The sequence below is a fragment of the Camelus ferus genome, chromosome 13, assembly GCF_009834535.1.
Source record: "Camelus ferus isolate YT-003-E chromosome 13, BCGSAC_Cfer_1.0, whole genome shotgun sequence".
Lineage (NCBI taxonomy): Eukaryota > Metazoa > Chordata > Mammalia > Artiodactyla > Camelidae > Camelus > Camelus ferus.
The window spans coordinates 44059842-44076874 of record NC_045708.1 but is presented as its reverse complement, the minus strand read 5'-3'; the positions used below and the strand labels follow the sequence as shown (position 1 = coordinate 44076874).

The 17033-nt window shown below is 40.7% G+C and overlaps 1 protein-coding gene across 4 annotated transcripts in view; it reads left to right on the top strand.

The window, feature by feature from the left end:
* Nucleotides 1-616: 616 nt before the first annotated feature.
* Nucleotides 617-17033, top strand: part of LOC102511878 (cytochrome P450 2J2) — a 35245-nt gene continuing 18828 nt past the window's right edge. For 2 of the 4 annotated variants that reach the window (XR_004325061.1, XM_032494408.1), the window contains exons 1-5: nt 619-889; nt 7153-7315; nt 9871-10020; nt 10374-10534; nt 12994-13170. Coding sequence is in view for 3 of the 4 variants with exons in the window: in XM_032494408.1 (XP_032350299.1) it covers nt 680-889; nt 7153-7315; nt 9871-10020; nt 10374-10534; nt 12994-13170 (861 nt within the window). In the remaining variant the exon portion in view is untranslated. Of the gene's footprint in view, nt 890-7152; nt 7316-9870; nt 10021-10373; nt 10535-12993; nt 13171-17033 lie in introns of all 4 variants that reach the window. The other 2 variants (XM_032494409.1, XM_032494410.1) reach the window with 2 other exon arrangements.

Below are 17033 nucleotides of genomic sequence, written 5' to 3'. Positions count from 1 at the left end.
ATTTATGTAAAGAGGTGGAAGCAATGCCTGGTATATAGTAAAAACGCAAGAAATGTCAGGTGCTGCTGTCGTCCTGATTAAGGTTCACCAGGCGCGGTTCCAAACATTAGGTGAGAGGACTGAAAACCACGGAGCTCTTAACGTCTGCAGCGCTCTCAGAGATGCAATGAAACAAGAAACCCTAGAGCCCCGACGGTCTCACAGAGAGACAGGCTGTCTCAACAGCAAATTAAAAAGCTCCTAACTTGGCCTCTCCCAAGACCCGGGGGTGTTCTCCCAGGAACCCTGCCCCTGGCATCTGGTAGTGGGCAGGCGGGCTGCGTCGGGGCGGAGGCAAAAGGGGACCGGTGGGGGCGGGTTGGGGGCGGGTTGGGGGCGGGGCCTGGGAAAGAGACCAGACGGGTCAGGCAGAACCCGTGCCACTGCGAGCCAGGGGCGGCAGGAGGGGGGCGCTGCGGCGCCTGGGGCGGGAAGAGCGGGCTGGGTCCTGAGAGCCCGGGCCCTGGGGGCTGCAAGGGAAAGGCGCCGCCGGGAGCGGGATGAGGGCGGGGCCCGGGAACTGGATCAGGGGCGGGGCGGGGCCTGGGGGCGGGCTGAGGGGCGGGGCTGGGTGCTCACAGTCAGGGACCCGCTGGGACCGTCACCGCTCAGAACGCGGAAGAGAAGCAGACTCTCAGCCATGCTCGCGGTGGTGGGCTCCCTGGCGGAGGCCCTCTGGGGGCTGCTCCGTCTCCGCACTCTCCTGCTGGGTGCCGTCGTATTTCTCTTCTTTGCTGATTTCCTCAAAAGGCGGCGCCCAAAGAACTACCCGCCTGGGCCCCCGCGCCTGCCCTTCGTGGGACACCTCTTTCATCTGGACTTACAGAAGGGGCACCTGTCGGTTCAGCGGGTAGGAGAGGGCGAAGGTGCCTGGGCGCGTCCTGACCCAGACCTGCAGGACCAGTGCGGGTACCGAGGGCGGGAAGATTGGGGCAGGGGGGACCCTCACGCTGAAAAATGTACCCGGGTACTTGGGGCTTTAAAGCCTTGTTTTCCTCACTGTCAACTGGCATGATTCCACCTGCCCTTTCTAGGGGTGAAATATTCTAAATTGTTTACTATTTAAGTGTGCCAGACACGATACGTTCTTTAAGTCATGTTGTTGCCTGTTGTGTTACATATTATTGCAACACACTACTTATAGTATGATCACCTTGTTTTTTTAATACTGTTATCGTTGGAGCAAAAGATGCTGTACTTTCCTTCTTTGAGGCTCCATTTCCCATGTGTATAATGGTGATATTACTACCTAAATCCTCACCACTTTTAAGTGAATTGCTCCTGTCCCCACAAGGATTGAGCCCCTCACCTTCAGCCTCCTAGCCCTGCAATCCACTGTCACTAAAGTAGTCATTTAAAATGTCATTCCTCTGCTTAGATTTTCCCTACATCCCAGCTGCACCTCAATTTCAGACTCCCTAGGGAGCCACTTGGAACACTTCTTGTAGCCTCTGTCCACTTATTTGTAATCATCTCCCGTCAGGGCTTCGAAACTGTGGCCACTCTGAGTTCCTTAAAATTCTCTCCAACATCCAGTACTTTCCCAAGAATCTTCAGCTGGTTCCCTGCCTCTCAGCTCTGGTAACTTACTGAGAGACAACACTGTGATAGGTAGTTGTGAACATTAAATAAAACAGTGAATGGTCAATATTAATGCAGCTAATAGTAGGTGCCCAGCAAATATTATTTCCCCTTTTCCTAGAAATTACCTGGAGCACTTTAAACACAAGCCTGTGATGTACACTCAAGTTCAGATGGAGAAGGGTTTATCACTTTCTGGGAGAAATACCCAATTGGCATCATGAAGTGACAGGATTAGTCACTGAGTTATAAAGCTATGGTTCTAAACCTGTCCCCTTGTTTAAGAAATGTGCTGTTTAATTTCCAAGTATTGAGACATTTTCCTGTTTTCTTTCTGTTAATAACATCTAGTTTGAATTATTGTCAAAGGACATATTTTGTGTGATTTCAATTTTTTAAAATATGTTAAAGTTGGTTTTATGACCCAAGATACATCACCATGCATGCTTGAAAAAAATGTGTATTCTGCTGTTGTCAGGTGGAGTGTTCTAGACCATATGTCACTTAGATATAATTAGATGACTGTGTTCTTTAGTTCTTCTGTACCCTTGTTGATTTCTTACCTACTGATTTTCTCAGTGACTAGGAGAGGCATGTTGAAGTCTCCAAAAATAATTACAGGCTTGTCAGGTCTCAGTCAGTTCTGGTAGCTTTCATTTATGTATTTGGCAGCTCTTTCAAATGGTGCATACACATGAAAATTGTTATGTCATCTTGGTGAACTGGCTCTTTAATTATTTAATAATTATTTAATTATTATAATGTCCCTCTTTATCTCTGGTAATTTTCTTTGCCTGAACTTTCCTTTGTCTGATGTTATGTAGCCACAGCACATCTGTTTTGATTAGGATTTGTATATGCATCTCCATTCTTTCACTTTTAACCTACTTATATGGTTATATTTGAAATGAGTTTCTTGTTGATAACACCTAGGTGTTTTTTTTTAAAAAGTATACCAATCTCTGTCTTTGAATTGGTTAATTTAGGTCATTTATAGCTAATGTAATCATTTTTGTTAACACATGTCTGCCACTTTACTTTTTATTTTCTACTTTTAAAATTTTAATTTTATTCCTCTTTTTGCTGTCTTTCTGTGAGTCAACATTTTTAAAGAATTCTATTTTACCTGTACTGTTTTTGAGTATCTCTTTGTACTGTAATTTAACTGCTTGCTATAAAGATTATAATGCTATGCATACACAGCTTATTGAAAAAAGAATCAACACATTACCACTTCAGGTGGAATTTAGACACCTTAAAACTTTAGGTCACTTTACCTTCCCCACTTTATAATACATAAACTATCTTAAATATTCTCTCTACATACATTAAGAACCACATCAGACAGTATTATTAATTTTGCTTTTAACTGTGAAATACAATTTTTAAAATTAAAGATGAAAAGAACAGTCTACTGTATTTACCCATTTACTTACCCTTTCTGTTGCTTTTTCTTCCCTAACTGAAGAACTTTCTTTAGCCCCCTTTAGAACTGTTCTGCTGGTAAAAATTCTCTTAGCTTTCCTTCATCTAAGTATGTATTTCTTTCACTTTCATTTCTGAATTACTTTATCACCAGATATAGAATTCTAGATTGACAGTTTCTTTTACTCTCAAAAATACTGTGCTACTATTTTCTGGCCTCCCTAGTTTCTGATGAGAAATCTGCTGTAATTTGAATTGTTGTTCTTTGTAAGTAATGAGTTGGTTTCCTCTGCATGCTTTCAAGGAAGTTTTCATTGTTTTTAGTTTTCAGAGGTTTGATTATGATATGTCTTGGTGTTGAATTATTTGGGATTATTGTGTTCACTCACAGCTTCTTGGATCTGTAGGTTTTTCTGATAACGAATTTGAGAATTTCTCAGCTATTATTTCTTCAAATACTTTTTCAAGTCCACGTTTTGTTTTTTCCCTTTCTTTTTGATACTCTTAGGCACTGATTGTACAAATAATAGATCTTTTGTCATTCTAACATCAGTCCCTGAAGCTCAGTGTTTGTTCTTTTTTCAGTCTATTTTCTCTGTGTTATTAAAATTGGATACTTTCTATTGTGTTCAATTTCACTGATTCTTCTGTCCTTACCACTCTGCATCAAGTTGCTCTATTGAGTTTTTGTTTAGGTTATTTTATTTTTCATTTCCAAAATGTCTCTTTGGTTCTTATGTATATTTTCTATTTCTTTGTTAAGATTTCCTTTTAAAAAAATTTGAGAGTGTAATTGCTTATTGAAACATATTTATAATAGCTGCTTTAAAGTATTTATCCTATAATTCCAACATCTCTATCATCTCAGTATTGGTTTCAACTTATCCAAGTTGAGCTTCCCTTGGTTCTTGGTAACATGAGTATTTTAAACTATACGCTGGACATTTGGTGTATTTTGTAGGATGACTCTGGACTCTATATAAATCTTTCATTTTAGCAAGTAAACAACTTGCTTTTGTTCAGAATGCTCACTCTTGTGGATTGTGGTTCAACTGTCAGTTTAGGTTCTAAGCCTCTGCAGTGCTATTCTGGTATACCCCACTTTGTGTTGCCCACCCCCTCAAGATTCCAACCCACGTTATCATCAGTGCAGGCTGGAGAGAATGAGGGTGGAGCGAAAGACTGGAGCTTTTCTGAGTAGGAAAGCCTGTTCCTTACTTGAGAGGGGGACCGAAGTCAGAGATCTCCCCATATCTGCTCCATGGGGAAAGGTACCTCCTTATTTCTGTAGAGTGGTAGGAATCAGAATTTTGTCCCATGAGTTCTCCAAGAGTCTCCTTGCTGCAGTTTGGAGGTGACAGTCACAATTCAGCTTACAGACTTAACAGTGGAATTGGTCACCTTGTTGTTGCTGAGGTCAGGTAAAGACAAGTTTCTACCTATATTCTCCACTGCTGTAGCCCCCTGACTCAGGCGGGGAGCATCTCATCTTTTTCATGGTATTTGACTCCTGAACAGGAAGGTAGAAAGGTTGCAAGTTTTAGTCCTGGTGTGCCACCCTTTTCCTGCACCTCTGCTACAAAAAAACAGGATTTTATTAGAATTATTTTTGGTCTGTGCCAATCAGTGATGAGTAGCAGGAGTAAAATGGGAGGCTTTTACTCACTCTTGTCTGGAATCAGAAACTTGATTTGTACCCTTGTTTTACCACTAAGATAGATGTGACTAGAGGGGATAAATTATCTGCCTAAGGTCATAAAACTGGCCAGGCATGAAACTGAGGCTAGGGTCTTATTTCTGGCCCAAAGATTTTTCACCAGAACTGTCAAATTTTATTTTATATAGGATTAAATTGTTAATATTTTTGGCTTTAAAGGAAAATTGAGTTAAACAAATAGAGTTAAATGGTGTGATTTAGTTTTAATTACAGTTACATTCTAACAGTTTGGAAACATTAAGTATAAACACTCTGCTGGGTCTTGTATAAGGATTTACATGTTATTTTCATTAAATCTTCACAAAAGACACACAAGTTAGGAAACTTCTGGTGCTGTTTCCATTTTACCACTGAGGAAACTGACTGAAAACAGTCAAGTTATTTGCCTAAGGTATTCAAAATCGATAATGGCCAAACAAGGACTTGAACCCAGGACTCTTTGACTGCTACACCTAGTCTCCACTTACGCTACCTGATTTTCCATGATATGGTTAGAGGATAATTGATTTATTTGGGGGTTCATTTATTCAAACAGACTATGAACTTCTCACCATATGACAGGCACAGTACAAGACAGTTTATGATGAAATGTGTGGTGTAAACTTTTTGTAACTAAATGAGATGACATTAGATGGGATCACTGAATGGGAAGCCCTGGGGATAACCTCAATGGAATGTGGTAATAAATTTGGGTGAACTTGAAAGGAATGTTAGTCAAGGAGTAAAAGGGACAGGAGATTTTTAAATGGGGGAAAGTGACATGAGCTAAAACACAGTGAGAAGGCAGTGAAGAAACAGGCTTTCTAACAAGACAGGGCTTACTGTGCTAGTGATAAACAAACATTGGTGGAAACTCTGGGCCAAAAGGACAATGAAAGGGTTGAATTCAAGCATGATCTATAATATGGGAGCAGGGTGGTGGAATGAGACTAAATCCATGGTATTTGCTCTGAGGGGGTGGTGGGCTCCAAGGTGCTTGGGGTGACTTGAGGGAGCATAAGTGGATGGCAGTTAGGGAGGAGGAGCCATGGACACCTGGAGGACATGAGGCCTTCTGTTAGATAGCATCGCTGCAGCTGGACACAGCCCCACATGCAGGAAGCAGGGACAGGGTCTACGTAGAATTGTCTTTTGAGGAAGGAGGTCAGGTAAGCCTTTGACTATTGACCATTGACTGCCATCCAGGCCGTACTGGCACATACCTGCTCACCTGTGTACACTCGTGCCACGCCTGCACACTCTGCCATTCCCTCTCTCTCCTCCTCTCCCTGCCCCCCTCACCGTCATTCTCACTTTCAGACTCTCATCCCACTAAACTCTAAGGTCCTCGCACCATCTCAGGTTCATGTGTTTATCCTTATAACTTACACGATGCCTGCCAAATTCCCTCCCGTATCCAATAGCTTTCTCACCTTGGCTAAGTTACTTTGACTGTAACTCATTTTCCTTTTCTGAAAGACAATGAAAATCATTACTACTGTAGGGTGGTTGTGAAGTTAAATGAGATAAAAGGTGAAGGTGCTTAACGTGGTTGTCTGTGACATGAGTGCCTTTCTTCAGGGCATCATCCCTGTGCTCTCGTCCTTCCTGTCACCATGGGCATGTCCATGCACATCCCTTTGCACACAGAGCCCATTCATTCCTTACAGTCTGCAGTGGCTGTCTGGTACCAGAAAACAAAGCATTCTTCACATTGCTGCGCTCATTCTTCCTCACAGAACACTTTGAAGGAGGAATAACTTTCCCCTTTATAACTGGGGAGCTGAGGCTCAAGAAAGTGAAACAACATTCCTAAATGCTCACAGCTCGTCAACGACAGAGTTGAGATTTACACGTGGCTCCAAAACCAGGGTGTGCTCTTCTCCACACCTGACCCCAGCCCTATAATGAATTTTCTATTAACTGGAATGTGTTGTTGGAGGGGACATTCTCTTCTGATTAAACAGATATGATTTGCTAAAAAGTTCAGGCTTGCTATAACAGACTTTCACTAAAATATCTCAGCCTTCTCTGGTGAGTCACATGTGCTGAATTCTCTCCCTTCACTAGACTCTACGATGCTTGAGGTTAGAGACATTGTTTATTTTATTATCGTTGTATCTTTATGCCTGGCTCTTAGGACACATGGTACGTGCTCACTCAGTTCAAGTAGGTTCAACATATGAATGAATGATTATAAGGAAAGTTTATGTCCTGTAGTGAATTGAACCCAAACCTAGTTGAGAGGAAGATAAATGGAAACAGATAGAAACATTCCCATCAGATCAAGGTGCGCGCACACACACACATGCACACACAACCTCCCCTCAATACAAGCTACACACACACCCTTCATTCCTGAACACACAGCCGTGTGCATATTCAATTGTGACTATTTTACTATTTTTCAGTTTGTGAAGAAATACGGGGAACTTTTTCGCCTGGACGTCGGTGACTTGGTTTCAGTTGTTATAACTGGATTGCCCTTAATCAAAGAAGCCCTTGTCCACCAGGGCCAAAACTTTGTGAACCGCCCCATAACCCCTCTTCGAGAACATGTCTTTAAGGAAAATGGTAAGTGTCTGGACTCTTGTAAGATACCTTGTTGGACACTCCTGTGGTCTGTGACAGGTGCCTCTGTGACTTAATGCTCCAACACTCCCAGGGACCAGGCCCATCATAAAGTTCCTGCCCCCGAAGGAAGCTGAGTGCCTGCATTTCCCTGCTGAAGGCACGTCCTCAGGGACCCTGGCAGGGTCAGCCTCAAAGTCACGGATTTGGGAGAAGCTGTGTCACCCGCATAAACTCTGAGTGCTCTGATCCATCAGTGTCCTCCTCACTCAATGAAGTATTTTGTAAACAGAGAAAGAGGCAACGTGTTCTCAGTCCCACTTTCCACTTCCCCATCGAAATCTTTTCCCCTAGAAAATGGATGTGGATCTGTGTCCTTCTGCTGAGTATGTGATCCCTCCGCGCCTCTAGTTCCTCATGCTTTAGTGTTAAGACTGTGCCCCACAAGGTATCTCCAGCCTTCTGGTCTATGTTAGAATAGTTGCAATGAACACATAAAATGATAATTAAATAAACTTACACATTTAAAAATCTAAACAAAAATTCAAATATATTCTACAAAAGCACCATTTTTCCAGGTGATTCTCAATTCCTCTTTTAACTATTCTACCCATTACCTCTACATCCCTCACGTGATTTGTTATCTGCCATGTGAAGCCTGGTGCCAGGCATGAGTGATGTAACAGTGAGTAGAAAAGACAAAATCCTTGTCTTTATGTAACTTACTTCTATTCAGAAAGACAGTATCAATTACTCTAATATTTAGTTATAAAGATAAGGGCAAGGTTCACTTATCAGAGATATCTAATCTAATCCTGATAATCAGAAAAAAACTAATGTAAATACATGACAATTTAATACAGTGAGGAAACAGCCAGGCAGAGGGAACAGAATATGAAAAGTCTCTGAGGAGGGCAGGAGGACAGTGAACTTGGGGAACAAAAGGGGGCCAGTGTGGCAGCGCAGGGATTCAGTGGAGATGAAGCTGCTGCGTTTGGCCAGGATCCTTCATGCACGGTCTTGTTAAGAATGTTGTTTTAATCCAAACAACAGTGGAAATTCTTGAATGGTTTAAGTAGAGGAAGGACTCATATTCACATTGTGCATTTTAAAGATTATCTAGGCTGCAATGTCAAGGATTCAATAAAGGGATAAAGAGACTATTGTAGCATTTTTGGTTAGAGAAGGTGGTAGCTTGCAATAGGGAGGTGGCAAGAATTGAAAGTACAGTAGATTAGACCAGGAGAGTAGCTGTGAAGAGGGATGGATTTAAGATATTCGGGAAGGAAATCCAGTAAGACATGATGACCTAAATATAGGGAGAATGAGGTATTGAGGTGGACGCCCAAGTGGGCAGATAAAGGAAGAAGGAACACCTGGGGAGGACAAGGTGTGGGCTAGCCTTGGGGTGGGGGGTGGGAGTGGCGTGGAGGAAATCAGGAATTCAGTCATGGATACGCTGAGTTTGAAATCCTTTAAGTCAGCAGAGTGAAGCAGACACTTGTATGCAAGCCTGGAGCTGAGAGACAGAAATAGATGCTCAATATCAGTACATGCCATTTAAATTTTAGGAATTAGTGAGATTCCTAGAAATGGAGGATAGGATAGGAAGAGAAGAATCTTGAAAAAGATGAATCCTGAAGAACTGCGTCATTTCAAAATTTGAAACAAGTAGATGAATTAACAAAAATATGCTAAGTTCTCTGTGGTCAGAGAATTAGGAGGAAAATCTGGAGAGTGAGGTGTCCTGAGCACCACTGTATGTAAGTGTTTCAAGAAAGAAATTCTCAGTCTGCTGATGTATCAAGGTAAGTTTGAAAAGCATCCTGGATTTGACAGCAGGCAGAGGCATTTCATTGAGAGGGCGAAGGCCAAAGCCAGCTATTAAAAGGGGCTGAAGAGTGCTCTGGATGTGAAGACTAAAAGGAATGTGGCTGGATCCATGTTGTGAAATAAATGGTCTATTGCACACCCGAGGTGATAATTTTTTCCTTTGCCTGTGTTGTTCTTTGGGAATAGACTGTTCACACTTCCTTGTTTTCTTGAGTGATTCATTAACCTTTAGGTCCAACTTGGCAAGGACCTCTCCTTTCCTCCTTATGAGTATGGATTGTGTCTAATCCGTAAGTGCATTCTTAGTATGTAGAATAAAAATTACTTAAATATACTTAGGTGACAAGTAATCAAAGTATGGACTCTGGAATATGGGAGATTTGAATTTGAAAGCCTGTTCAGCCGCTTACTAACTCTGTGACCTTGCAGAGTTTAATTTTATCTCAGTTTTCTTATCAACAAAATTGGAGTTCAGTGTTGGTAGCCATGAGAGTATCTGCTCAGAGAGGTTCTGTGAGTGCTAAATTACATAATGCATTAAAAATACAAATATGTCCAGCATTGCAAGTAATCAGTAAATGCTAACCATCATATTCACTGCTTTGGGATCATTTCTCTGCATAGTTTTCAAGTGCCTTAATGCTCTTTTCCTTCCTTACATCTGACACACATCCCCATGGCATTTGTTGGGTGTCTTTACATAATGTTGGCTCTCTTTTTCCCAGGATTGATCATGTCCAATGGCCAGGTGTGGAAGGAACAAAGAAGGTTCACCCTGATGACACTGAGGAACTTTGGTTTAGGAAAGAAGAGCTTAGAGGAACGCATTCAGGAAGAGGCCTGCTACCTCACCCAGGCAATAGGAGAGGAGGACGGTGCGTGTGTCATAGGACAGGTGCAGGAGACTGCGGCTCATTCCTTCACTGACCAGATGCTTAATAAGTGGCCACGTGCCTGCCCTGTGCCCAGCACTGTGTAGGGCACCGAGGGGAGCTGGAGAATTAGACACAAGAAGACGGGTACAGAACACCGTATTGATTTATTGATTTTAAATCCTGGTCGTCAGTTTGACTTCCAGGCACTGACTGAGTACTTGCTGTAGGTCAGACCCTGTGGAGGGTGCTGGGGCCACAGTCTCAGAGGTGGTTCTGTTCTCAGTGTGTCCTGTGTCATGTAGGGTACACCCTCAGAGGAAATGGAAAAAAAAAAAATCCTTCTCTCCCTCCAGGACAGCCTTTCAACCCTCACTTCAAAATCAACAATGCAGTTTCCAATATTATTTGCTCCATCACATTTGGGGAGCGCTTTGACTACAAGGATGATCAGTTCCAGGAGCTGCTGAGGCTGTTGGATGAGGCCACGTATCTGGAGACATCAATGTGGTGCCAGGTGAGACATTCTCACTTCCTACCTCGGATACGGATAGTAGGCTGATGTCAGACACAGAGGGGTTCTTCCTCTAAAAGAAAAAAAAAAGAATACATAACCTTTTTAATTTCCCTTTAACACAAACTTATTTGAAGTCATTCTATTGAATTTAGTGTTTTGAATATTGTTACATATATACTATAGACAAATAATGGTATTAACATTCGTGTAAAGTTCAAAACTTCACATGAATGCACCTGTGCACATATGTTGTTTTCTTCAAAAAGCACAATATTGCTATCACCTTCGAGTCCCTCCTCTCCATGTTCCTCCCTAACCACCACATCCATCCTCCCTCAGTTCTCTCTTGTGCCTGACTCTCCCTGGAGATTCATGTGTTAGTTGCTTTTGTTTTTAAATTCTGTTTACTTTTCCATTGTATGAATATGACACTGTTTGTTAGCCTTTTCTCTACTGATGGACACTTGGGTGATTTCCAGTGTGGGGACATTGTGAGTAAAGCTGCAGTGAACATTCTTGTTCAGTTGTTCATGTGGTCACAGCCTCCTGTTTCTCTTGCATATACACCTGGATGTAAAACGTACTCAAGTTTCCCACATGGCTGCACTGCTTACATGCCCATCCACACTTGATATGGTCAATCTTCTAATTCTGTCAGGTATAGATGTAGGGGGTTAAAACCTCACCCCTTCCTTGGTGGGCCCTGCCCTCCTCCTCTGTCTCCTTTCTGGATTTGAAAGACACTTCTAGGGAAAATCAGCCACAAGTGTTGAGGTCACCTCTCTGGTATCTAGAAGAAGGTTTACTTTTATTTGTTCCTGACAAACATCTTTGCCTGGAGCTTTCTGGACCCCACACACCAAAACTGATAAAGTAGTCCCCCTGATTCCTGGCACATTGAAGGGGCCTAATGAACGTGAGCTGTTATGATTATTGTCAACGTTATTTTTGAATAATGTTCCCTGTTCTCACTACTAATTAGGGTAATCCCCTATTCAGTAATTCCATTTTCTTCCCTCCTATTAAGATAGAACCTAGGATGTCATGAAAGTTCTGTGGGTACCCAGCAGACTGTTCCCAGGAAAGAGAAATTCCTGGGACACTAGGATGGGGCCTTGGGGTGGGGATAGAAGCATTTCTTAGAGATGCAAAAGAGACCAGGCACTTTGATGGACAACCACACTTTACCTCAGTTGACTTTTTACAACAGTTCTTTAAAGATGAGATGAAGCATCCTGATGTATGCAAGCAGACATGGGAATGAGTAAGGAAATCCACATAGTGTCCACTGGCTGTGTTAAGTGGGGGGTGGATCTCATGTCATTTGGTTTTGGAAAAAACCCTCGGGCAGCTAGTTTAAGAAGGGACAAATCACATTATTACTATTTTTATTAGTACTATTATCACCAACGTATTATAGCTAGAAAGCAACAGAGCAAACCCATGCCTGTTTCATCTAAATCTAGGCAATTTTCCATTATGTTATGCTATCTACTTTCTAGCAAATATTAGAAAAATATATTCAAAATCACTTTATTTCAGTATAAAATGTCTTACCCACATGGAGTTTACATCATAGTTGAGGCAGACATATGTATGTGTAACATAGATACATAGACAGACAGACATGTTTTATACACACACAAATATATATATATACACACACACACTAGTGATAACTGCCAAGAAGTAAATTAAAACAAAATAAAGGAATGGAAGGAGGCTGCAGAAGTTCTGCTAATTATAGGATCATCAGGTAAGACAGGTCCAAGTAGGTGGCCTTTGAGCAGCACCTTAATGAAGGAAGGGGCTGGAGTTGTGCAGATTTCAGAGGAAGACCATTCCAGGTGGAAGGAACAGCAAATGCAAAGACCTAAACAAGGACATCCTGGGTGTTACCACAGAGGCCGGTGGGGCTGCACTGGAAAGAGTAAGAGAGAGGAAGACGGTGGGGATGATAGCAGAGAAGGAGACAGGAGTGTGACGGGCAGCTCATGTAGAGCTTCAGGCCAGGAGAATGAGATAGAATTTCATCTAAATGTCATGGTAAGTCACTGGAGAATTGAGAGCCAGAAAGTGAAATGATCAATTAAACTGTAAACAGTCATCCAGGGAGCTCAATGGAAAATAGACTGGGAATGGGGTGAAGGATGGAATCAGGAAACCTGTTGGAGGCTATCACAGCATCCAGGGAGGAAATGCTGGTGGATTATACTAGGATCACAAAGCAATCGGAGTGGTAAGAAGTGATCTGAAACCAGTTATATTGTGGATGGAGGGCTGAAATACTTGGCCAGAGGGGTAAGAAGAGGATTGAGAGATAAGAAAAGTCAAGGGTGACTCCAAGGATTAAATATAAGCAAAGGAAAGAAATAGAAAGAGAAGATGGTTTCATTGTCTTAAAAGGTGGAAAACTGGCACCATGTTGTCTCCATGACTGTTTTGTTTTTCTCAATCAGCTTTACAATGTTTTTCGGCTGATAATGAATTTCCTCCCTGGACCCCACCAAAGGCTCTTTCGTAACTGGGAGAAACTGAAAATGTTCATTGCCAGAGTGATTGAAAACCACAAGAGAGACTGGAATCCTGCCGAAGCAAGAGACTTCATTGATGCTTACCTCCAGGAAATAGAGAAGGTGAGGAATTCAGAGTTATTTCCTGAGTTTTATTCTTAAGGAGCAGTTGCGGGGATTCGAGTGTCTAATTGCTGCTGTAACAAATTACCACAAACATGGGGGCTTAAAACAACACAAATTTATTCTCTTTTGGTTCCAGAGGTCAGAAGTCTGAAAGCAGTTTTACTGGGCAGAAGTCAATGTGTTGCAGGGCTGGCTTCTTCTAGAAGTTATAGAGGAGAATTCATTTTCTTGACTTTTCCAGCTTCTAAAGCTGCCTGTACTCCTTGACTCACAGCTCTTTCCTCCATCTTCAGAGTCATCAGTGTCACACTTTGTCTGCTACCATTACATCTTCTCTTTTTGACGTTCTTGCCTCTCTCTTATAAAGACTCTTGTGAATATATTGGGCGTCCTGGGATGATCCAGAATAATCTTCTCATATCAAGATCTTTAATTTAAAGGACATTCAAAGTCCTTTCAGCCATATAACCTACCATCCTGGGTTCCAGAAATCAGAATGTGGTCATCTCTGTGGGTCAATATTCTGCCTAGCCCAGAGGAGTAAAAATAGAGGCAATATTTCATAGAGTAGTGGAATGCCATTAACTCAGAACTGATGAGACAGTTAGAAATAAAGATATAATTCAGGTTAGTTAGGTTCTGTTTGTTTATTTTTGCTTTTATTTCTACTGCATTAGTAGACTGCCCTATGAGAGCATTGCTATGATTTACATCAGAAAATGTTTTGCCTATGTTCTCTTCAAGGTGTCTTATCTTATGCTTGAGTCTTTAAGCCATTTTGAGTTTATTTTTTATGGTGTGGGAGAGTGTTCTAACTTTACTTATTTACATGTGGTTGTCCAGCTTTTCCAACCCCACTTATTGAAAAGACTGTCTTTTCTCCATTGAATGTTCCTACCTCCTTTGTTGAAGATTAATGGACAATAGGTGTGTTGGTTTATTTCTGGGCTCTCTATTCTTTTCTGTTGATCTATATGTCTGTTTTTGTACCAATACCCTGCTGTTTTTATTACTGTAGTTCTGTAGTATTGTCTGAAGTCTGGGAGGGTAATTTCTCCAGCTTTGTTCTTTTTCTTCAATATTGCTTTGGCAATTCTGGGTCTTTTGTGATTCTGTGTGTTAGTATTAACTGGTTAAGTATTAACTGGGACCAACTTAAACTTACAAGCTTTTGCACAGTAAGGGGCACTGTAAAAAAATGAAAAGACAACCTAAGGAATCAGAGAAAATATTTGCCAATGATGTGACTGACTAGGGTTTAATTTCCAGAATATAGAAACAGCTCATATAACCCCATAACAAAAAAACAAATAACACAAATAATGAGCCAAAGACCTAAACAAACATTTTTCCAGTGAAGACATAAAAATTACCTATAGGCATATGAAAAAATGCTCAATGTCACTAATTATTAGAGATATGCAAATCAAAACTACAATGAGGTATCACTTCACACTCGTCAGAATGGCCATCAACAAAAAGTCCACAAACCATAAATGCTGAGGAGGGGATGGAGAAAAGGCAACCATCCTGCACTGTTGGTGGGAATGTAGTTTGGTACATCCATTATGGAAACTAGTATGGTGATTCCTTAAAAAACTAAAAATAGACCTGACGTTTGATTCAGCAATCCCACTCCTGGGCATATATCTGAAGGAAACTAATTTGAAAAGATACATGCACCTTAATGTTCATAGCAACACTATTTATAATTGCCAACATATGGAAGCAACATGTCCATCAACAGATGACTGGATAAAGTAGTTGTGGTGTATATATTATATATATGGTGTATGTATGTGTGTGTGTATATATATATATAGTGTATATGTACATATACATATACACAATGGAATACTACTCAACTGTAAAAAAAGAATAAAATAATGTCATCCAAAGCAACGTAGATGTACCTGGACATCATCACACTAAGTGAAGTAAGCCAGAAAGAGAAAGAAAAATACCATGTGACATTACTTATATGTGGAATCTTAGAAATAAAAAAGACACAAATGAACTTATTTATAACACAGAGACAGACTCACAGACCTAGAAAAGAAAACTTATGACCACCAGGGGGGAAATAAGGTGGGGATGGATAAATTGGGAGTTTGAGATTTGTAATATTAAGTGTAAAACAGATAAACAGCAATGTCCTACTGAATAGCATGTGGCACTGTTTGATGTCACGTAATAGCCTATAATGAACAGGACTCAAAAAGGTATATATATATCACTATACTGTATACCAGAAATTAACACAACATTGTAAATTGACTATACTTCAATACGAAAAGAAATGCATTTGCAAAATGTTAATTAATTAATTAATTAATTAATTTTTATTGATTTATAATAATTTTATAATGTTGTGTCAAATTCCAGTGTACAGCACAATTTTTCAGTCATACATAAACATATATATATTCATTGAGACATTTTTTTCTCTGTGAGCTACCATAAGATCTTGTGTATATTTCCCTGTGCTGTACAGTATAATCTTGTTTATCTGTTCTACAGTTTTGAAATCCCGTCTATCCCTTCCTACCCTCCACCCCCTTGGCAACCATAAGTTTGTATTCTATGTCTATGAGTCTATTTCTATTTTGTATTTATGCTTTGTTTTTGTTGTTTTTGTTTTTTGTTTTTTAGATTCCACATATGAGCGATCTCATATGGTATTTTTCTTTCTCTTTCTGGCTTACTTCACTTAGAATGACATTCTCCAGGAGCATCCATGTTGCTGCAAATCGCGTTATATTGTCGGTTTTTATGGCTGAGTTCCATTGTATAAATATACCACATCTTCTTTATCCAGTCATCCATTAATGGACATTTAGGCTTTTTCCATGTCTTGGCTATTATAAATAGTGCTGCTATGAACATTGACCAATGGAACAGAATAGAGAGCCCAGAAATGAACCCACAAACTTTTGGTCAACTCATCTTCGACACAGGAGGCAAGAATATACAATGAAATAAAGACAGTCTCTTCAGCAAATGGTATTGGGAAAACTGGACAGCAGCATGTGAAGCAATGAGGTTAGAACTCTCCCTTACACCATACACAAAAATCTACTCAAAATGGATCAAAGACTTAAACATAAGACAAGATACAATAAACCTCCTAGAGGAAAATACAGGCAAGACATTATCTGACATACATCTCAAAAATGTCCTTCTAGAAGAGTCTACTCAAGTAATAGAAATAAAAGCAAGAGTAAACAAATGGGACCTAATGAAACTTACAAGCTTCTGCACAGCAAAGGAAACCATAAGTAAAACAAAATGACAACCTACAGAACGGGAAAAAATTATTGCAAATGAAACCAACAAAGGCTTGATCTCCAGAATATATAAGCAGCTCATACAACTTAATAAGAAACAACCAAACAACCCAATCCAAAAATGGGCAAAAGACCTAAACAAGCAATTCTCCAAGGAAGACATACAAATGATCAATAGGCACATGAAAAAATGCTCAATATCGCTAATTATCAGAGAAATGCAAATCAAAACTACAATGAGGTATCACCTCACACCAGTCAGAATGGCCATCATTAAAAAATCCACAAATAACAAATGCTGGAGAGGCTGTGGAGAAAGGGGAACCCTCCTACACTGCTGGTGGGAATGCAGTTTGGTGCAGCCACTGTGGAAAACAGTATGGAGATGCCTCAAAATACCAGGAATAGACTTACCGTATGACCCAGGAATCCCGCTCCTGGGCATATATCCAGAAGGAACCCTACTTCAGGATGACACCTGAAAAATGTTAATTTAAACTTTTAAAATAATAAAAAACAGAAATAATGATAGAAGTTCAATGATATTTGGATTGAAGCCTTTGAAATCTGAAA